Below are 24,331 nucleotides of genomic sequence, written 5' to 3'. Positions count from 1 at the left end.
AGCTCAATATCCAATCCAACCGGAGTCACCAACTGTGACCTGTACGGCACTACTCTGCACATAAATTGGAACTACCTGAAGTAGTCTGTACGACAAGAATGGTGTAAGAATATGCTCTAGTGCTTCTCTTATCAACAGCTGTATAATAATCTAAAGTCACCTACAGTCAGAACCACCTCTCATGGTCTGTACGACATGTCGGAACCCTCTATTGGTCTGTACGACATGCACCTACTTGGATCCAAGGTGAGCGTATGGTGCGGGGTGAATAATATAAGCACTAACACCAGGGGTGCAGGTTTGAGCTTTCAATACAATTCACATCACAATAAATCACATGATTAACATAAAACTCACCTGATACTCACCTGTGCGTCCACAACACCAATTCACACACACACACACACACACACACACACACATATATATATATATATATATATATGCATCAATTATCAATTTATATAATGTATGCATGGCATTTTAAAACATACTTTCATTTAAATCCGATTTCTGGGAAAAATCAATAGTATATAAGTATATATAGAAAACAAATACCCACTGACTTGGGGTCCGCGCTACGACTCCCTAACATCAGAACCAAGGTGTCCCGAACGCTCGACGACAAAAACAGTTATCAAACCACGTCTCAGAACTCTTATCCATAGAATATGAAATTCACATAACACACATCCACAAGGGTATTCAAGAATAATGCGAGACCCGTTGATCAAAGGTCAACCGTCGACTAAGTTCGACGGTAGGGTCATAAACCCACATAACTCAATCTGAAAGATCCACAACTCAGATTTCTGATCCGTCACTTCCCAAGATACAAATTAAGCTTCTAGAACAACATACTAAAATTTCGTTATGATCCAACGGTTGGATCTTCGCCAATTTCCAAAACCGAGTGGCGGTTAACATTTTATTTTATGAACTTACAAATCCAATTCGGGAAGATCCATACGTCGGATTTCCAATCCGTAAGTTCCTAAATTCTTCAAATATTACGTACTACTACGTATCAAATTTTGGTGATGATCCGACGGTTGGATCGTCGATTCACTTTTTGGCCTAACCATGAATCGTATGGAAATTAAGTCCAAATGATCAACTAACGTTAAGCCACTATCAAAACTGAACTCAGGACATCAAATATAGCTTAAAAATAACATTGGTGGCCCACTGGCCACGTGCCACCACACGCGTCGCCGTGGGTGGCGGTCGGCCGCCCCGGCTCGCTGAAAAATCCAACTATTTCCAAAAATTACCAAAATTTACAGAAATGAAGATCTCAATGAGTAGAGAAACTTTCATACTTGTGGACAAGGCCAATTAGGTCGGCAAGGCCTCCAATTTCAACAAAACCCGTCGGAAACCCTAGATTTTGGGTGTGCTCAATCCGTCCTCAAATCAACTCTGCCGCACCCTTTTCTTGCGGTTTTCACTATTTTTAAAACCAAATCTCTCCAAATTTGAGATGGAATGGATAGAGGAAGGGTTCTAGAGTGTTTCCCATGAGGTTTCTTGAAGCAATTCGCCAGAAAAACGAGTGGAAATCATCGAAATTACACATGGGTGCCGACTGGGTCAAGAATGGGCCAAGGGGATCCAGCCGATCCCCCGCGCCACTCTCTCCCTTCTTTCCTCCTTTCCCTGATTCTGATTGGTCAGTCTCTCTCTCTCTCTTCTCCCAATTCGGCCAGATCCCTCTCCTTTCTCTCTCGGAGCTCCTGCATCTCTTCCTCTGGTTGGGCAGCTTGCCCAATCTCTTCTTCTTCTTCCTCTTTTTTTCTTTCTTTCCTTTCCATCCGCACCATCCATTTCTTCTTCTTTAAATTTGGGCCATCCAAATAGCACACCAGATTTTATAAAGGAAGAATCCATATTTTCTGAAAATAATAAAATTGATCAAATTTCAAACTTTAATAACTTATTCGTTATAGCTCCAAATCACGAACTGCTTGCGCCCACGCGTCCGTAGTGACGAGTATTACGAGGATAGGCCAATAAAGAAATTCTTAGGTGACACGACACCGTAAATAATCTCAGTCAACACACGTGTCTCGAAAGGCAATTTCATAAAATCACTTAATAAAATTATAAAAAAAATCAATATTTTCCGAGACGGACTGTCACAATTGTACCCAAGTAATGAAGTACTTATAAATTAAGCATGCGCATGCAAATGAGAACTGGATCACAAATGATGAGCTACTCACGTCATCAAGGGCTATTCAGTCACGTTTTCCCTTATACAATTGTAAAATGGTTGGCCAAATTGGAAAGAGGAAAATTTCATTTTAAGAGCCATTAAAAAATGAGGAATAAGAGAACATATAATTTATACCCCAACGTCATTCTTGTGTGTTTGTAATGAAATAAACTCACTAAATGGCATGGTGCTTCATAGTAGAGACATGAGTATTTTTATTTTGTCATATATGCAACCACATTTCTATAAGTACATTGTTATTTTAAACGTGAGACTCATAGCATGTGGAGACTGCAACTACTTGAGATTTTTAAGTGTTGATCTCCCTCGAAGCAATTTTATAAAGAATAGAGAATGCCATGAAATTCTTTATCAAAGATTTCAAATGAAGAGCATAAAGCTCAAAATATATACTCAATACCTAATCTAGATAAATTTAGTATAAATTCCCTCAACGAGTACTTTTGTTAGTTCGAACTGAGTTATATTGTTGCAACATACTCTTAAAAGAGTTAATAGTTTTATTATGACTCTTGAAGAACCAACAAGGCTATTTGTATATATGGTTTATATTTACAATGGAACTTTATACTTCTCCTAGTTTATTTTAAATACTAGAGTTTAGTTTGTATTTGTTCTTTGTAGGAACACAAATGCCTGTTGTCAACTCCCAATAAATTTCTGCACTTCCCTAAGTCAATCACACTCAAACTTAATACTGAAGCACATTACTTCAAACTTGACAATGATGACTAGTCTATGGAAGACTTGCTATCATTAGGGAGTCACTTATTTAGCGGAGTTATTCATTAAGGGGAGTCTTCGACAATATGTTGTAATGGACGTATCCCACTTGGCTTTTTCTTGTCAAGGTTTTAACATGTCCAACACCATATAATTATTTCAAAATCGTGGTGCCCGATTTTTCTCCTTCGCTTAGGTTTTTTTCCACTGTGTTTTTCATGGGGCCTAAGCCGCCTTGTGATTAGAGTGGTCATTTGACTCTAGTGAAATTGTAATGATCCTCATTAAAATAATATGTATTATATTATAATTTATTAATGGTCTGCTGTATTGTTATATATTGACCCTTGTAGCCCACTAAACAACTTAATTCCTATTTGTTAGTTGACCGAAGAGTCCTAATATGGAAGAATTATTTCTTAATTTTGTCTTCTTTCATTATTTAATGCATTTAAAATACTTAAAAAATTAGAGAAATTACAAAAATTGAAAAGGTAATCAATCAATTAGCATTAAACTTTAAACTTCTCCTCCATCATCAAAAAAACTTTTAAACTTCTCCTATTTAGAGAATCTGGCATCTCCAACTCCAAGATAGGTAATTAATGGGTAATTCTTAACTCTTAGTTAGAATTTCTTTGTGATTTTGTTGGTTATAGGTGAGAATTATTTTTTTGTTTAATAAAAAAAATTGTAATTCATAGAGTTAATGTCGAAATAACTTTTTCTGCTATGAATATATTAGGAAGTGATTTGCGAAACTAAATGGGAGATATTTGGATGAATGACATCATGTTTTATGAATACTTATTAAGACTAAGGATTATTATTTTTATATGAGTTTTTCTTTATCTTTTAATCTTATAGTTATTTAAAGTTGACCCTTTTTCAAAGTTTTTCTGGCTACGCCACTTGTTTTCCATGCAAGGTTTATCGAGGCAACTTCCATTAATTGGTGAACATCCAAGGAAAAATGTTATAAATAACTTTTATCATGTGGCTATTCATCTTCTAGATCAATATGTAATATGTATTTAGTTAAGACATTTTCGATGTAAACACTAGGCCTGTAAATAGGCACTATCATAAGAAGGAAGATACTTTGATTTCTCCTCCTAATCTCTCTCTTTTCTTTCTTTCTCTTTATATTTTATTTCCAACAATTCTTACCATGTATTTAAAAGATTACTAAAATTTTGCCATTTAGTACTATAGTCTAGTGATGTTCCTCTTTATTTGTAAGTGAGAGGTATTAGGTTCGATTCTCGTCAAAGGCAGATTTGAACCACATTATTGTTAGCCCATTATGAGGTTTCCTACTTCCCTATTCCTTTAGTATAAATAATATCATTTGTTAAAAAAATTATTAAAATCCTAAAACTATCTAATAATATATACATGCCCCAAGGGAGAATGCTGGAATAAAAACCTAATAAGTGCTAACATCAGGGGAAATAAAATAGTACTAATTTATTCTGAGCTATATATTTTAGTTGTCCTAAAACTAACTAGCCATCTTAAGCTTTTGGTGGTGCCGGGGAAGCTTTACTGCAGCAATGATTCTTTAACAAAGCATGGAAGAAATAGTTGTTGAACTTGTAGAAAACATAGTTGGCTCAATCGTCGTCCATTTCTACAATGGTCTTGCAGCAATCTTGTTGAATGGCGACTTTGCGAGTCCAGTAAGTATGCAAATCTCATGGTAAAAAATTGCAGAAGCAGTGTGGTAAGTTCGAAGGCACTTGACTGTTCAAATATCCCACATTGATTGTATCTCTGAGAAAAAAAAAGTTTAAATATCCTAACCTCACTCCAACTAATGCCGAGACCTTTTGTGATGAGACCCCACACCTGAATGCTTGTGCATATAGTAATTACCAAGTTGAAAACAACATGTGATAATTCTACATTCTATTTTGACAAGCTTAGGATCAGGGTTCTGCCATGACTATCGGAAGAAGCAATACATCGTGTCAATGCTAAACAAAATAGAAAGAAAAACACAGCAACTCCTTTCTTCATCATGTTTGCTTTCCCTTCAAGTGATGACAAATATAATCACCGAAAGGATAAATGTTCATCTAATTAGTTGATAGACTTTAATCCAAGTTTGGGGATTACATTTTTTTTTTTGTACAATAATTTTCAGGGAGCTGATTTTGACATACATTTTTAGTTTCTAACCCACATATTTTTTATTTTTGACCACTAGATTGAATAAATTTGAAGAACGTCGAGGTTCTACAAAAAAAATTAATTGGCGATATGAGGAGTAGCTCAACCATAGTGACTTACTCGACGTCACGGACGTCGACATATTTTTAGAAAAATTTTCCGAGGCTGCACGTGCCCCCACGCGCCGGGATGGGCACGGGTCTACGCGCATCACCCCTAACCTCTAGTCGCCGGTCGCCGGAAAACTGGAGATTTTTCAATCTCCTTGTTCTCCGTCATTTCTCAACCATTTTTCACGCATTTTATATCAAAATGAAGCCCTAAGCATGTAGATTCACGTTACACTACTTTAAGGCTAAAAAAACTACGAAATCTCACCGGAGAAATTCCAAGAAAACCGGCCAACTTCGAACTCAACGATCCCGACGTCCAAAACCTTCAAACTAAGCACTCCGAGCTTCCTTAGGACCTCACTAAGCTCACTATAAGCTTAGAATTCCCTGAAAATCAACACATCACGAATGCATGAACAATACTCAAATCGGACCTCGGGTTTTCAACATGATTTCTAAGGTTTCCCGTTCTAAAACTAGTACCAAACGACTCAGGAGGTCGAAAGGATGAAGAACCTTACCTTTTTGGCGTCGATCCGCGATGTTTAGAGGGAATTTGGTCTCGTCCGTACGTTTTCGAGAGGGAGAGAGTGAACTAAGAAGAGAAGAGAGAGAGAGAGCAAGGGAAGGAGAGAGAGGTTTGACCCGTGTGTATGTGTGTGTGGTCCATCCCAAAACCATCACCATCCATTTTTCTTAACTCCCTAACCACAAAAATACATATAACCTTTAATCCAATTAAATTTTTCCAAAACTTAGGAAATATGCATAATCAATAACATGTCACACACATACCTTAGTAACCGTCAAGGGTAATTTTGTCATTTCACAACCTCGATATATAGAATCTCGGGACTGGCTGTGACAGACATGATTAAACATGAGTGGGTGAAAAAAGAAAAAAATGTGTGCTTATCATTTCCCAAATATATAATACAAAATTAAGGCTCAAGTGATCTATTGAGGCATTCAATCATTCTACCCGTTTTCTCTGAACTTTCATTACGTTTTGGTAAGTAAAAGTGAAAAATATAGCATTCTTGCTAGAGATCATTATCGAGTATTCTAGAAAATTTATGCAGACTGCTGGGATTTTGTTAAAATCAACTGTAAGCAAAAAGATATGTGTGTAGCTTTTGGGTTACTAGGATTGAATAACTATCAATTAAAAGGGAATTCCATTAAAAAAAATCAGTAGATATACACTACAAAAAAACCGACTTGGGAGATGAATTCTGTTACGCCTCCTAAGGACAATATTAGTCACGAAAAGATAAGGTGACGGAATTCTGTCAAGTAAAAGTCGTCGAGCAAAAGCCGTCGTAAAATACTTTGTCAGGCAACGAGGTCTTGCCTGATGAACATGGCGACTAAACTTCATCGAGCGAGTCTTTTGCTGACCGTCGAGGCCCTGCGGACAATGTTTCACTCAACGAAAACTTATCGTTGCGCAAAAACTAAATATTTATAAAAATAATTTTTGTCAACTTTGCCCGACGACATGCTTTAACTGAAGATAAAAAATTAGTTGATGTCGTTGGCCGACGGAAATGGTCGTCTACATTAATTTAAAAAAATAATTAACTATTATTATATTAATATCATAAAATTAAACAAATTTATTTAATTAATACCAAAGTTCGTACAACATTATTGGAAAGAAAATATTATTCCGGATAATAAACAGCTTCACTCGTTCCATGGAAGATGCTAGAATTTATAAACTCTGAAAATAACCACAAAGCCACTCTCACTAGTCCATCCTATTTGCTAATTCATGGGGTGGATGGGTAGAGCTTCTTCATGACTTGCAAAATTCTTGTACTGGGAGTGTAGCTTGAACATCCACTCTCTGAAATCTCTTAGTCCACAACCGATTAACGTAGTCCAACGTACTTGAGTCTCCTACATTAATATTGAAATTGATTTGAAATAGACCAAAAACAAGTTTAGTCATAAAAGTAGGGTAATTTAGTAATTATCATAATTAAAATATTAAATTTAAAAAAATAACTCATGAGAGCTCTACCATTAGGGCTTGCTTCACTTCGGAGGAGATGTTCCTCCATTTATGGGTAGTCAAAAGACAATTAAGGCATATGAGTACACGTATTGTGTAATTCAACATTGAACGAACCTGTGGGGATGCTGGACGCCCATGACTTGTGCATATTCAACCATGAGTCATTAGCCAAGAAAAATGGTGACGACAATGAGGCGCCTAGGTATCTATCTAAAAAATTTCTAGAAATTTCCTAAAAAATTGTAATATAACAAAAACTTATCTTGACCATATCACCCATCGTCGTACCCTCACTCCTCAATCCCTGTACCCCCTCCCACCCTGTCCCCCTCCCCAACCGTCTCTATCCCCACTAATCTCCCTCCCCAACCATCTCCCTCTCTACTCGTCCCCTTCCCCAAACATGTACCCCTCTCCAGCGTTCCCTGTCCCCAAACCCTTTTTCATCCCCAAACCTGTCCCCTTCACCACCTCTCCCCCTCCCCAACTCGGCCATACAACCCATATCTCAACATTCCAAACCTATCCCTCAACAAGTTCCCCAATTTTTTTAAACAAAATTCTCACAAATATTAAAACATACTAATCAAGAATACATTCACAATATTTATAAAACAAATTCACAATATATATAACAAATTCACAACATAAACTAAGAACACAGGATTTAATTACAAATTTCACAACTTCAAAATTATTAAGAATAAATGTAATATCTTTGTGGGACTATGAGAGATGTAGAAATTTGGGAAGAGATGTTGTAGGTGGATGCTAAAGAGTAGCCGATCAGTTTACAGTGGATGAATTTTGGAGAAAGAGAAAGAAAGTGAATTTGATGAAAATGATGAATTGCAAGAAATGGAGAGCTCTTGTCCTGATAAAGATGAAAAGGCCTTTGTGCGACGGAACCATTCTGTTGGAACCAAATTCGTGCACCACAATGAGTGGTGATTAAGCACAAACTCGAGTAACCTGCAAAACAGTAAACAACCGTGAGCAAGCCTGAGACTAGCTCAGAGGGAGGGGGTTGTGCTGGCCAAAGGCTTTCCGACGGTCAAGTTAGTGACTGATTTTAGACTCAAGCAATGGATTAGTGAATTGAAGTATTTAGATTGGCAATACAATAGATGAACCCTAGATGGGTGTGTTACAATGTGGAGAAAGAGACCTTTATAGAATAGAATCCTCGTTCTAAGTTGGGAGAATCTCCTAGAGGATATCTAGCAGTAGATATTGCATCCTCTTAGCAATTATGATTACTTATAGCGCACACCAATTCTTAGATTATAGGAATTCCAAGACTCAAATGATCTAATTATGTCTATATTCGGATTAGATTGCGTGTCCTACGGGACAAGCATGGTCATCCAGCGGAGTCGCTAGGACTCCACGTATTGTCTCGGAATAGGTGATGGTGGCACCGCTGCTTCGTCTGATACAGCTCCGCCCTAAAGTTGGTGATGATGGCACCGCTGCTTCGTCTGATATAGCTCCGCCCTGAAGCTGGTGAGTCCATGACAGGACTTCTGAGGTAACTGTATTCAGATTAGGCTTACTTCGGCCCAGGAGAGTCATGGTCCCACGGTTGCCCTTAACCATTTATCTGAGAGGTAACCCGTTCCTTTTAAGGATGAATTGTTAACCAAAGACCATACCTTACGGAGTAAGCTGGAAAATGCACCATTTAGTTTTCAGATTCTTTGTGAGCTAGTTTGGTTCTCAAACATTAAAGCGAGGTAGTTGAGTCGCTTCGGTTTCCATAACTCAACCTCTAGAATCGTGAAAAATCAACTGCAATGATGATGAACGCCTCTGTTTCGTGTGCAGGCTTTTCCACACTTTTCATTAATTGGCTTCAATCTTTGCACGTATTGATCCCAAGGTACACAACTCTTTGTTTTCAACGGTGAAATCTTCTAATGATTTGCTTTTAAATAGTTGTTTCACAACCACTTTCGTTTCTACATTATTGAACTCTTGTGTTCTAACCAATGCTTCCGTTGTCAATTTCTTCTTTGATCTTTCGATGTCGAGAATCCTCCAACCAAAATCCTTCCTCTTGTTTGTCGATTTTTGTCCAACAAAGCTAAATGTTTCCTTATTTAGCCATAGTTCTATCTTAACGTCCTTCACTTCTTGCGATTTGTTCCATAACATTCATCCCGTTCAGGCACTCACGATGCAGGATTTGCATCTGAGTCCAATCTCTTTGAGGTATTAAGGTTACATTGGGGTTTTCCATCAACGCTTTCTTCCTCTTCCTCTGCTTATAGACGATGACGGTGGCAGATCTCCATCTGAATGCTCGCCCTCAATGTAGTGTCGTGCTCGAAATGCAGCAAGATGGGCATAGTATGCCACTGATCTGATAGTGGTATCCTCTTCAACACTAATGATTTTGGTCCAACATGTTGCCTTGTCCTTAAGATTTTCCTTTTGCTAGGGGTGAGAGCTTGTCTCCCCCAAACACTATAACTATTTGGTCCCTCTTATTGGGAATTGGACAATGAGCATGTGCTTGTGTGACTATCTGCTTTGTCTTTGTATATGTGAGGAGATTCTTAATTCGATAATTTTTTCTAAGTAAACGTACTTCAAGAAATAAATAAGCAACATAGCAGAATGCAAATAAGTTTATGGGTCTGGGACATGGCTCAAAAAGCTTCCTTGATAATGTTGATTCGGAAAAAATATTACCTCCCAAACTTAGCATTAGTAAAGGATCCTCATCACAATAGTCAGAGAACCACCTTGCTCTGGTACTAGGAATTGAGCATTAAACTCATGAAGGACCCTTTACTCCATGCTTATCAATACATTTATCGGATTGAAGAAGTTTAAGTCTGAAGCTACTTGCGAAAGAATTAAATGATAATCAACTATTTTTACCTTGCCCTAGTCTTTGGCTGGCAATTTTTGACATGACCCGTTAATCTGACACCAAACGACACGAAATTAACAGGTTTTCGGGTCAACATAATAATGAATCGCGTCGTTATCGGGTAACCCGATAAGCACCAGTTGAAATAATGGGCCGATATAGGTATACACGTGGGTACCCGTTACACGATAAGAAAAATATTAATTATAATTTTATACCACTAAAAAAAATAGTATAATTAACATCAGTATAATTAAATCCCTAACCGAACTAAAAGTTAATATATATATATATATATATATATATATAAATTAAATTTAGAAAATGGATGATTGTTGGATCGGCTGAAATTTAATCTTGGCCGCCCAATGTTTTTCTCAACCCTAAATTGGACTCTCTCTTATCAATATAACTTTTGAAGACAATAAATCAAATCAAAGTTCCAATACTATTTTCCCATGATGATCAATGAAAATTGAAGGATTTTGTAAAAAGAACGACATGCAAGCTTTGAGTTTCATTGGCAAGGTTTTAACTTTTGAGAAAGGTTTCACAACCTTGAAAAGAAAAACTCCTTCATTTTTCATATCTTTGGACATTTGATATTTTGTAGTAGTGTATTGATGCTTTTTTATTAAGCTCTTATTTTGGAGTATGTAGTACTTAACGACAAATGTGTTTTTATGTTTTGAAGTAATGTTTATGTGGCATTGTGGTATGTTCAAATTTATATAAAAAATATATATATATATATATATATATATATATATATATATTTTTTTTTTTTTTTTCTTAATGGGTCATAACGAGTCAGGTCATTTTACTTGTTGGGTAAAATGACCCAACCTGTTAAGAATCGGTTAAGATAATGGGTGTGACACAATATAACCCATTAAGATAGCAGGTGTTACACAAAAACGACAAACATGACATGTTTGTCAAGCCTACTTGCAACGTAGTCAGAGAAGGGAATTTTCTTTCTAGACTAGATCGCATGTCCGTTTCCAGTGAATTTTAAATAAAAGTTCTTTGGAAACTTGGTCATCAGCATGTGGGTAAAAAACACTTTTCGAATCCTTTGGTTAGAGCCTATGTGTCAGGCATAAGTGTTTCTGATCGAACCACCTTGGTTGGCTTGGCCAAAGTCTTTTCGCATATCGGAACTCCATTGGAATAAAATTTCTCTTAGGGATTACTTAGTCTAGATGCCTTCTTCGAACCTACTAACATATGATGTTGCAGAACATACTTGGCTTAGTATGCTGGTTCATGATAGAAGTAGTTGTACTCGGGGTTGGAGTTCAGAGCCACCTTTGAATGATTTCCGGATCGCCCTTTCAACTATTCTGTCGACTGGCGAAGAGCTCGGGTTTGAATGTTATAACCCACAACCTTACTATTTGTATAAACTTTCCAGAGGTTGGATGGTGCATTGGACTTCAGGTTAGGACACTATGTGCCTGGGCCTATAGCCAACCAACCGTTATCGTGCTTATTACGGTTCAAGTCTATCAAGCTATTAACCGTTCAAGACAGATTGGGCTAAGGGAGGTTCCTCTGACAATATTACTTTGAACTTTTTATACTTGCATTCGTGCAAAGTTTTCAAAGCTTACGAGATGTTCCATGCATCGTAAAAGAGAAAAAAAGAAATAAACGTTCAAAGAAGACTTTTTAATTCATAATCAAAATAGGCTTGATTGAAAAAGGGGGTATGATTGAATTTGGAAATGATTGACTACATATATTCGGGATGGAGAATCAAATCATCGGTGTAATTCTAAGAAAAAGATGATATGATGTAAAAATTACACCAGGGATCACTTTTGACGATAAGTCTATGGTGGGGCGTGAGGAGACAAGTTCTCCATGGACTTATCTTCGTGTAGACGATGGCTTTGCGATTGGGTCCGAAGTGGACTGCCTTCACATCTTGGGGAGGGAATCAAACTGCGTGTAGTTAGGATGGTGTGTTCATGGATAATATTTTTGGAGCTTGGCAATGTTCTAGTTCTTGGTGACCGGTGTTCCATCTATGTGCTTTAAGTGATAGGTTTTATTGCCTCATACTTTAGTGATCTTGTATGGTCTTTTCCAGTTTGCCCCGAGTTTGCCCTCTCTTGTGATTTTGGTATTCTAAAAAACTTCTCTTAAGACCAAGTCCTCGATTTGCAAACTTTTGGGCTTGACACTTTTGTTGTAATATGATCGGATCTACTGTTGATAGGCTGTTAGTCAAACTTGAGCGCATTCTTGATGCTCCTCTGCAAAGTTGAGATCAGTCTTTAGGATTCCAGACCAGATCAAGGCTATCATAGAGATGAGATCGCCCATAACCATGAAGAAAATACAAAGTCTAAAGTAAGCGGTAGCCTCAGTAAATTCTTTTCATGACTAACAAGTGCAAACGGTTCTTTACGACAATAAAGAATAGCAAGGGTCTACTATACACAGATGAATGCGAAGAAGCCTTCACGAAGCTTAAAGAATACATCTCCAAACCTCGCTGCTATCCAAACCAGTCGATGGAGAAGACTTGTACTTGTTCTTGGTTGCATCTTAGCCTCAATTCCATGCTTAGTAACCATGTAACCCAAGAATTTGCATGATGTTACTCCGAAGGTACACTTTTATGGATTCAGCCTCATGTTGTATTTTCAGAACAAGTTAAATGACTCTTGGAGGTGTGTCATATGGTCATTCTTCTCTTTGCTTTTGACAACCATGTTGTCTACGTAGACTTCGATTGTGTTTTCGATCTTTTCCTTAAAGATCCGATTAACGAGTCATTGGTATGTTGCCTCTGCATTCTTAAGTCCAAAGGATAACTTTATAGTAGTACATACCTGTTGCTTCCATGTCCGGTTCATACATCTTTATCTGCTTGTACCCAGAGTAAGCATCCATGAAGCTTAGGAGCTTGTGTCCTACGACTGAATCTACTAAGAGGTTGATCTGTGGAAGTGGATACAGATCATTTGGGCATTCTTTATTCAAGTACGTGAAATCTACACATACTCTCCACTTTCCATTCATCTTTTGCACCAACATTACATTTGCTAGCTAGTCTTGGTGATGGACTTCAACAATAAACTGGGAGACCCATAAGCCTCTTGGATTTCCTACAATGTTCCTCAGGGATAAGAAGTTGAGGTGGGTCCTCGGAGGTTAGATCAATTACTTTCGTCATTCGGGTAGCCAACTCTTCAAAACAAGAAATAGCTTCTTTGAGGTCTTTGATACATGCCTTCATGTCGGCAAGTTTATAGGTTCTCTAGCCAGTGGGCTTCGTTGGACTCCTTCTAGAGATAAACAGATTTCCATGACGTTTTCCCACATCTCGCCTATGACAGTAACGTCATCGTACTTCTAGTGGATTTGCGAAGGGGGTGGCAAGATCGTTGTTGTTAATTGATCTTTCTTACATGTCAATTGGCAGAGTGATATGGTTGAGGGGATTTCTGTCATATTGTTGTGCATGTTGTGTTCACGGTTTGTAAAATCCTATTTTGGTCCCAAGATTAAGAAAACGGGGCATTGGCAATGGTGCTGGGAGGCGGCGGAGTTGGTGATGGTGGCAGGAGTGGTGATGACAATAAGTGTGGTAGTGGCCAGTAATGGAGTTGTTAAAAGGTGGTGGGGATAATGGTGGCAATGATGTTGAAAGTGGTGGTGGCCATGGTCAGAGGGGGGGTTAACAATGATGGTGAGCGTGGTCGTGGGAATGGAACTGTTGGGAGGTGGTGGTGGTGGAAGGGGGAAATGCGGTGGAGATGGTGATGTGGATGTGGATGTTGTTAACAATGATGGTTAGAAGGTGTAGGTGGCATAATTGTTGGGAGGTGGTTGGGGATTGAGGTGATGATAGAGGTGGCGGGGTGATCATGGTGGTAGTAGAGTGTTGGCGGCGACAATACTTATAGTTGGAATGCCGGTTGTGATGGCCATGGTAAGGTGGTTGTGGTGTACATAGTTTTTTCTGATCTTTTCCCAAAACTTTGGCTTTGTTTTTCTTACGTTCTTTATAATTTCTTTTGCATAATTTGATCTTTTACATAATTTTAGTTAAATATTGTTCTCTGTGTTCTTTCTTAAAAAAAAAATATAATAATAAAAAATTACCAAACACATATTTTTGTATCTGAAAAATAAAAAACTGTTTTACAAAATGTTATCAAACATGTTATTGTATTGCAAGATAGTCTAAAATATCGATATTATCCCGATATTTCCATCGAAATTTTCATGTTTTTGGACTACCGATATTTCCGATATCATCGATATTTTAGACCTTGATAGAAACTCTATGTGGTACTAAGGGGTGGTTTGGGAGTGAGGTGCTTAAAAAAAAGCACCCATGAAAAAAAGCTATGAGGGTTTTAGGTGTTTGGTAAACTGAAAAAAAGGGCTTATTTTGAAAGTTGCTGTGAGAATAAGCTGAAATCAAAGAAAAAAGCTGAAGCTGCTATTTGCAGCTTTAAAAAACTGACTTTTTTTTTCAAAGCACAAGGAGCTACAATGCTCCTTTAATGAAAAGACCAATTATCAAATTGTTTTTTTTTTTCTTTCTAAAAGCACTTTTACAAAAAAGTTTACCAAACACTCTGCTGATTTATTTCACAGCCGCTTATTCTCACAACAGCTTTTTTTCAAAGCACAGAATACCAAACCAGCCCTAAGTCACTCATGTATCTTACCAAGCAATGTATAAAGTGTAAGAGCAACCCACCCCTAAGGACTTTGCGCCAGCACCCAGCGCATTTATCTACTCAAGTGAACAGTAATATACTGGAGTGAACAGTAATAGGCCAAGGCATCTCCACCCCTAAAAAAATGCGCTAGCACCCAGCACATTTATTTGGTGTGTTTTTTTTTTTAAGTTTATTTCGGATAAGATTTTTAATCAATTTCGGATAAAATTTCAAATAAACTTAAAAAAAAAAATACACACTAAAATAAAATTACATACTCATCAAATAAACTTAAAAAAAAACACACTAAAATAAAATTACATAAACTCATCAAATAAACTATAAAAAAAACACACTAAAATGAAATTACATAAACTCATCAAATACACTTTATTCTTCAACCACAAACTTTATTATTTATAGAAAAAAAAATAACATTTTTAAAAATTTTCTGTATTTTTTTATAATTTTTCTATATTTTTTTATAATTTTTAATAAATTTTAATATAGTTAATTAATCTGGACTGTTGGATTTGAAAAATATTCAAATCCAAGAGCTAGAAAGTTGCCACGTGGCCACTTGCCCAGCTTCTTGGTCAGTCAATTTTGAGCTGGCCCAGAGACCAGCATGGGCTGGGCCCCAGGCTGTTGCGCGGGCTGGAGGTAATGGACATGGTGCTGGGCTGTTTTTTGGACTGTGTGCTGGGCAATGTCCTCTCCGGTGGACTTGCTCTAAATATTGTACTAATTGATTATATATAAATGATTATGGTGTGTTTAAACTTCTTTCATTAATTACTACATATTTTCTACAATGTTTGCCAGCTCGCTATATAATCAACTTAAATCAGTTAAATCCATCATGCAATGCATTTCCTTCCAATTTTTTGTTATAAACTAATAGATAATTAATTAAATAAACATCCTGCAAAGTTTCAATAAAAATTTCCAAGTTTTTCTTACAATTTCCGTGGTTTTTATTCAATTTTTATCGATATCGATAATATCCCGATATTTCCATTGAAATTTCCGTGTTTTTGGACTATCGATATTTCCGATATCACCGATATTTTAGACCTTGGCAAGGGGGGTGTAACTTGTTAGAGAGCATTCAGCCTTGTACATAAGTTCCGAGTTGGGAATTACGTCGCACCCCATGTCGCTCGTATCCAAAAAGGAAAAAAGAAACATATGTTACTAAACACCCACGTGTGCATTCGCGGAAATAATACTAGAGAAGGAATTAGATTCCAAATCCAAACTCCACCAAGAAAGTTGTATAAAAGTGAGATAAAGGCCTGATAGTGTAATAGAAAGGCAACAGAAAGCCCCCTCTACCTCTCTTTACGGAAGGCTAAGCACAAAACACAAAGCTAAAGAATAATCCTAACAGCTTTATATAACAAAACTCACATTGTTTGATTACGTCCATAAGAAGTAAAGCCTTGACATTCAAGAAACTAATCAAGTTTCGTTGTGATTTCATATCGTGATCTGAATTCGATCATCCAACAGCCTAGCACGAGCATCAAGTTGGTTTTTTAGGATGGAGAGCTCAACATCAAAGGCAGATATCATCATAAAGCCAGTGCTGAAAGCAGCTGTGATTCCTTTAGCTTTGTCAGTGGCTGGTTTCATCTGTGCCAAGATTATGGCTAACCGAAGCGTTAATCTGAAAGGGTCGTCAACAGGAACTGATGATCAGGTGAGTTACCTCAAGGCCAATTCTCGGAAGTTTAGAGATGAGGATGTTTTTCATAGTTTCAGCTCTGCATGTATGCTTTCAACGGAATGTTTGGAGATTCAAGATAATAAACACGTATTGGAAGAAGAGATTTCGTGCCTAAGACTCCGACTTGATGAGCTTCAGAAAAGAGAATCTGATTTGGAGATGCAGTTTATACGCTACTGCAACTTGAAAGAGCAAGAATCTGTTCTTATGGAGCTTTCGAATATGTTGTTATTGGAAGTGGCTCGTGTTGAGTTCTTGGAGAAAGAAGCTTCATCCATGGAGGCTGAGAGCCAAGGGCTTGAGAAATTGGTTGGAGAATGTTTGAGAGCTTCGGAGCAAATGGAGTATTGGAAATCAGAAAATGGATTGCTTCAGAGGAAGGTAAAGAAGCTTTTGAGGAAAGCAAGAAGGCAATATCATGTAATACGCGAACAAGACTCGAAACTTGAAGCTAGGGAAGCAGAAGCTTTGGGAATCCATGATGCGCAAGAAACAAAGGCAAAGGTTATCAAGAAATTGGAGTATGAAACTGGGGAATTGAGAGCGGTTTTGGAGCGAGTGCAAGATGAGAAAAAGGGGCTCTTGGCAAGGCTTGCCTTGGCAGAAAAATCGGCGGCTTCAATCTCCAAGGTGAAAACACTCTTCTTCAAAGCATAGAGATCACAGTTACTAATGCATGCATCACTTTAGATTGCAAAAGTTCAGATTCCTTTGGTTTATAATAATCAAACAACTTAGCTAATTGCAATTAGATGAGCAATAATTTAATACCTGTCAAAAGAATAAAGAACAAACATATATATTGCTTCCCGGAAATGGATAGTCTAACCATTTTGAGGTATCAAAAAATGCAGACTGAAGGAGAAGGGGTCAAAATCGAGGACTATACAGGCCTCGAAAAGGAGTTGGAGAATCTGAAAAAGGATCGTGCAGCTGAAATTAAGGAACTGATTTACTTGAGGTGGAGCAATGCTTGCTTAAGGCAGGAGTTGATGAGAAATCAAGCGCAACTAGAGCAGCAGGCTCAAGAGAAGGATAATAATCTGGAAATAAATTTGGAAGGAAGAGCAGAAATTGGAAAGTGTGAGCAGTGCTTTGGAAATATGAGCAGCGATCAAGAGCATCCGAAAAGAAAAAAGTTATTCCGAAGGCTTAAGAGATGGGTGGAAGGGAATGAGAAGGGAAGAGGAAGATTGGATGAGAAAGAAAGGCATGGACAAGTTACGTGTTTTGGAAGAAATTCTGTTTCGGATTATGCAGAGGAGCATCACGTTCCAAGGAAGTCTTGCTCTAGTGCATCAACACATAATATTCGACTTTGAATTAACATATAACATGTCTCAGGGAGGGCCAATTTCTCCTTTAACTGAAATCAGTAACCTGTAAATTGTACTGATATCTACCTTCATATGAAGTCTTTGTAAAAGATGCTTTAATTATAAATCTCAGTAACAAAAGCGTTCAAGTGAAGTTTTCTTGGCATGAATAGAACCCCTTAGGCCACAAGATGAGAGAAACTTTGATCTCACGTGTACAGTTTTCAAAATTATGCTTCTTTTTTAAGCCCTGGGCTTGAGGAGCTTCGCCGTCTCGCAAGTAAAGTCTGGATCATCGCGACCAAAGTGACCAAAAGTAGCAGTCTTCTGGTACCTGAGGTTGCCTCCTTTTTCAAACCAAGGTTGGTGGCAATCGTTCCCGGCCTAAAGTCAAATTGCTCCTTAATAATATCTAGCATGCACTGATATTGGTTTTTAAGGTGTCAACATGCACTGATATTGGTTCTGGGACGCCAACTGCATTAGAAACCTCAATATATACTACACCCTTTGCTGCCTGCTTTACAATATAAGCACCACCGCGATCAACCTTGGTTGGATCCAAACCACACCATAGGTATCCATACTTATTGTAGAATTATCAGAGAGACTAGCTAAATGCCCAATTCCAACAACACTAATACTGTGCCCAACTTGTTAATTACCACCATCCGTCAGGTGTGAGATTTTATCACAAAAGCCTCGGTGTTAGTTGGAGTGGGGTTTAGGATATTTAAACTCTTCTTTTCTCACAGATATGGTTGAAGTGGAATATTTCCACACTTAAACAATGACCAGTGATCCCAACGAGTCTACAGGCCTGCCATTGACAAATGTGTACCTGAAGGGTTGAAGCAATAATTGGCTTTCAAGGTATTGAGTTGGGACATGTTTAACCACAAACTCATTCATACCACCAGCAATTCGTTCATTCGTGACACTCAAAAGTGTTTGATGCTTTAACTATATCATTTGCCCTTCCAGAACAAACCTACATTATTGACACGATGATGGCATCCCTGCAAGAGGAGGCTAAGAGCAACTCCAGTGTAGGAGCCCTCCCCCCAGGCAATTCACTATTTAATCCACCTAGTGAACAGTAACTGCCCTTAATAAATAGTGCATTCCCCTGGCAATTGCCTTTTGCATCTCCACCCCTGCACTGAATAGCCCTGGCAATTGGCAATAAAATATTAGTATTTTTTTATTTATAAAATAATACATAATAATTTTATTTGTAATTTCGGATAAGATTTTTAATCGTTCTCGTTGCGCCACGTGTCATTATCCGAAAAGCCAATAGCAATAAAATTTTTGTATTTTTGTATTTATAAAATAATTCAAAATAATTATATTTGTTATTTCGGATAAGATTTTTAATCGTTCTCGTTGCGCCACGTGTCATTATCCGCAAAGAAAATTATTGGTGATGGATTTCCGATAAGATTTTTAATCGTTGTGTCAAGGCACATGTCATTATCTGAAAAGACAATTATTGATGATGGATTTCTGATAAGATTTTTAACCAATCACGTCGTGCCACGTGTCACAATCCGATTACAATCTTTGAGGATAGATTTCCACCAGATTTTTAACGAATGACGGCATGCCACGTGGCATTATCTACAACCTAATCCCTTCTGAATCCTCCATATAATCCCCCATTCATCCTCATAAATCTCACACCAATTTTCTCAAGATCTCTATCATTATTCATAGTTTCTGCTTCCTTCTTCGCCAAAATCCCTATCATTATTCATAGTTTTTTCTTCCTTCTTCACCAAAATCCCTATCATTATTCATAGTTTCTGCTTCCTTCTTACAATGTCTTCTTCTTCTTCTTCAAAGATGATGTGGGAAATCGAGCAAGAAGAGGAAGAATTGTTTAACCAATCACAAGGAATGTTCAATGTTGGGGATTGGGCCCAAAATGAGATGGAAGAGGATGACGAGCGTAGACGGAGAGATGACGAATCAAGAATGGCAGGAGCCTCACAATCCCGTCGAGTCGTCCAAGCTGTGGCTCATATCTACAGGCCCAACCGTGCTGTAAACATTGATAGAAACAGGCAACGACGAGGTCAGGAGCTCTTGGACGATTATTTTGTCCGTAACAGTGCATTCCCTGATACATACTTCCGACGTCGTTTTAGAATGGAACGACATTTGTTCAACAAAATCATGGGCGCTGTTTGCAACCATGATTCTTACTTTGTGCAAAAGCCGGATGCTTTTGGTGCTATGGGTCTCCTGCCTCAGCAAAAAATTACTGCTGCCTTGCGGATGCTTGCATATGGAGCAGCTGCAGACCAAGTGGACGAGATAACGAGGATGGGACAATCAACCATTCTTGAGTCCCTCATGAGGTTTTGTTCGGCAATCGAATCTATCTACACCGCAGAGTACCTCCGGATACCTACTCATATGGACTTGCAAAGGCTTCTGAAGAAAGGCGAGATGCGAGGTTTTCCAGGGATGATTGGAAGCATTGATTGTATGCACTGGACTTGGAAAAACTGTCCAAGTGCATGGCAAGGCGCTTATGGGGGCAGAAAAGGATCAAAAAGTATCATTTTGGAGGCGGTGGCATCTTTTGATACATGGATTTGGCACGCCTTTTTCGGGGTTCCGGGAGCTCAAAATGACCTCAACGTCCTTGCCCAATCCCCAGTGTTCAACGATGTCCTGCAAGGAAAGGCACCAAAAGTCACGTATGAGTCAATGGACGTATGTACGACGGGCCATACTACCTAGCTGATGGCATTTACCCAAGGTGGTCAACATTTGTCAAAACAGTGCCACGTCCGCGCAGTGCAAAGGAAAAACACTTTGCAAGATGTCAAGAAGGGTGCAGGAAGGATGTGGAGCGTTGTTTCGGTATCCTCCAAGCTCGCTGGGCGATCATCAGGGATGCTGCCAGATTGTTTGATGTAGAGTCGCTTCGATCCATCATGATGACGTGCATCATTCTTCACAACATGATTGTGGAAGATGAGTACGATTATGAAGCCGTTGATGAATATGAGCTAGACACGATGAACAATTCAAGAACACGTATATATTGTGCTCATGACGCCACCGATGAGCCCGTGCAACATGAGCCATTAGAAAGGGATGGATGTTACAATGAAAGGATCATCCAACGATATACTGCACTTCAAAGGTCAAATATGCACAATGCCCGCCAACTTGACTTGATAGAGCACCAGTGGGAATTGAGGGGTGCTGACGATACTTAAGTTCATTAGTGTTTGTTTTTATTTGGTGTGTTTATTTTATTTTATGTGGTGTGTTTTTTTAGTTCATTTAGTGAGTTGAAATGTAATTTTATTTTATTTGGTGTTTGTTTTTATTTGGTGTGTTTATTTTATTTTATGTGGTGTGTTTTTTTAGTTCATTTAGTGAGTTGAAATGTAATTTTATTTTATTTGGTGTTTGTTTTTATTTGGTGTGTTTTTTTGGTGTGTTGATGTTATTTTATTTGGTGTGTTTAAATGTGTTTTGAATAAAGTACTAAGTTCAATAAATTGGAAACAACATAAAGTACTCTATTCAATGAATAAGAAATTACAACCCGAATAAGAAATTACAACCCGAATTGATTGGAAAATTATGGGTTCGTGAATGGATGATAACCATCACCTAACCAATTTGTGGTGCTAGGATGATCTTCTCTTGTCATGCTAGGATAATCTTCTCTTGTGGTGCTAGGACCATCTCCTCTTGCTCTCGCTTCTCTTGCACGCATCCTTCGCACCACATCCGCTTTCTCTGACTTCCAAAAATATTTAGAGTCTGGAGACTTCCCTTCTAAAGGCTCCTTCATAATGTCACGATCTCGTTCAGCCATTCTTTCTTCTCTTCTATGTTCCCTTTCTTGCCGAAGTAGTTCTCTTTCTCTCTCATCAGCTTCAAATTTTCTCTCAAAAGCTGCAGCTTTTGCATCCTCTCTAGCCTTATCAGCCTCAAATTTAGCCATTTCCCGGGCCAAATTCAATTCACCTTGGCGGGCAAGATCTTCCATATACTTTGCATAATCATTCTTGGAAGCATTACCTTTTCTCTTTGAAGCCTTCTTACCTTGAGGCCTAATTGGATAACGGGTCGACCCCGACGCTTGTTCAACGGGGGGCGTTTCAGGCACTTCTTCATCATCTTCATCATGATCATGCGAGGCATGCTCAGGTGTAGAGTGTAGAGGGGTGCTGTTCATGAAAACTTCTGGACCGACATGCACAACTCTAAATTTAGGACAATCTTTGACAATATTCCAACATTCAAACCGGGTGAATGTTTTGTTTTTGCTTTTGGTTTTGGCACCATACCAAGCTTGTGCTTGAAGTTCCTACACAAACAAATAATTATAATGAGAATAGGTAACAAATAAATAATTATAATGAAAGTATGTAACAAATAAATAATACAAACAAATAATTATAAATGAAAGTAGCTAACAAATAATTATAATGAAAGTAGGTAACAAATAAATAATACAAACAAATAAATATAATGAAAGTAGCTAACAAATAATTATAATGAAAGTAGGTAACAAATAAATAATACAACCAAATAATTATAATGAAAGTAGGTAACAAATAAATAATACAAACAAATAATTATAATGAAAGTAGCTAACAAATAATTATAATGAAAGTAGGTAACAAATAATACAAACAAATAAATATAATGAAAGTAGCTAACAAATAATTATAATGAAAGAAGATAACAAATAAATAATACAAACAAATAAATATAATGAAAGTAGCTAACAAATAAATAATATATTGTTACCTGATCCGTTAAATTTTCCCCACTTCGAAGATTACCACTAGCTTGTGCCAAGGCGTCTCTCCACGTACTAAACGATTGACTAAGTAATTTCCAACGACTGGACATCGATTCTTTAGTTCTTTGCCCACCCATTTTCTCAAGATAATTGGTATGAATAAGACTCCACATTTCTCGCAACTGCATCTCATTACCCGTAATCGAATCATGAGTAACTTGAACCCAACTAGTACACAACGCAACATCTTCAAGAAGCGTCCAATTCGTACCTGGTTGAGTAGTCATTTTGTTGGAAAAAAAATTGGATTGAAACTTTGAAAGAAAGATAGGAATGTGGTTGAAAGTAGTTGAGAAAATATGAAATTGTGGTGTAGGGTAGAAGATAATGAGAAGGTATTTATAGGTGAAGTGAAATCAAATTTTTTTATAATTTTTCATAATTTTTTTTCGGATTTTTAAGAATTTTTTTACATTTTTTTTAAATTTTTATTCACCTAATTAATCTTTGCCGTTGGATTTAAAAAAATTTTAATTCCAACACTTCAGATTGTGCCACATGTCACAACGGTAACATTTTAGATTTTTAAACAGTTTTTTCTTTTTTTTATATATAATTTACAAAGCCTAATAACGTGAACCGTTGATTTTAGATCAAACGGATGAAATTAAATGAGATTTTTAAATGTTTTTTACCGTTGGAAATCCAACGGTCCATAAAATATGACCGTTTCAATCGAACAGACATGGGGAAGCCACGTGGCTTCCCCAACGGTTACTTTTCAAAACTGAAATCGCGGGCCCCAGCCCTGTTTTTTTGTCGGACGACTCGCGCCCACGCGCGCGTGAAACGCACGCGCCTGACGCAACCCTCGGGCTCTCGGGCTGGCAATCCTCGACGGGCCTGCTCCTCGAGCCTCGCCTGTTGCTCGGGCTTCCATACGCTGGAGCTCATCCCCCCAGCAATTTGCTACTGTTTGATCCACAGCCCCCGAGCAACCTCCCCCGCTGGAGGTGCTCTAACAAAAGCTTTACCCCCTCTTAAACACGACGGCAACTTCCATGAAACGTGGTGTATAACCCTTTCTTCCTATATCTTTCCTTGTGATTAATAAAAATACAAACAACAAATAAAGTCTTATGCCACTAAGTGGGGTCGGATATATGAATTTTAGAACGCCACTGCGCTCGGTCTTGTATCATGTCTTCCGTTAGGTCAAAGTAGTCCAAATCTTTTTTTAAGGTCTATTTTCAATTTTTCCTAGATCTTCTTCTACCCCTTTGCCCATGAACCTCTATCTTACAATCACATCTTACAACCGGAGAATTTGTTCCCAGTTGAACTTTGAGGATTAAAATGATTTATGGATATTGATCAAAAATCTGTTCTCGTGATTAAAAAAAATTTGTTCCTAGCATATTGATTAAAATGGTTATTATTGTTTACATTAAAAAAATTAAATATTGACAGCATATCGATCAAATACTAGAAAGTGATCAATTCAGCAAATAAGATTTGTAAATTCGTACACATCTCTTGCAACATCTATGAAGATTAAGGATGTCGAGAAAAGCTACCGTAAGTTTGGACATGAGCGTTGATGAGGAAGCTGTCTCTATAAGACTAGGCCCTTCGCTAAAAATGGACAAGAA

At 37.8% G+C, this 24,331-nt stretch overlaps 2 protein-coding genes across 2 annotated transcripts; one reads left to right on the top strand and one right to left on the bottom strand.

The window, feature by feature from the left end:
* Positions 1–16,169: 16,169 nt before the first annotated feature.
* Positions 16,170–18,047, top strand: LOC126592604 (protein CHUP1, chloroplastic). Its single transcript, XM_050258356.1, has 2 exons — positions 16,170–17,207; positions 17,432–18,047. Exons 1-2 carry the CDS (start codon positions 16,392–16,394, stop codon positions 17,897–17,899), a joined length of 1,284 nt encoding a protein of 427 aa, XP_050114313.1. The 5' UTR covers positions 16,170–16,391; the 3' UTR covers positions 17,900–18,047.
* A 3,373-nt stretch (positions 18,048–21,420) lies between these two features.
* On the bottom strand, positions 21,421–23,225 carry LOC126592605 (uncharacterized). The gene is made up of 2 exons (XM_050258358.1): positions 22,685–23,225; positions 21,421–22,238 (listed from the first exon to the last, which is right to left on the bottom strand). The coding sequence occupies exons 1-2, from the start codon at positions 22,964–22,966 to the stop codon at positions 21,504–21,506; spliced, it is 1,017 nt and encodes a 338-aa protein (XP_050114315.1). The 5' UTR covers positions 22,967–23,225; the 3' UTR covers positions 21,421–21,503.
* Between the last annotated feature and the right edge of the window lie 1,106 nt (positions 23,226–24,331).

Source organism: Malus sylvestris, chromosome 12 (genome assembly GCF_916048215.2).
Source record: "Malus sylvestris chromosome 12, drMalSylv7.2, whole genome shotgun sequence".
NCBI lineage: Eukaryota > Viridiplantae > Streptophyta > Magnoliopsida > Rosales > Rosaceae > Malus > Malus sylvestris.
This window is presented reverse-complemented; position numbering and strand designations above follow the sequence as displayed.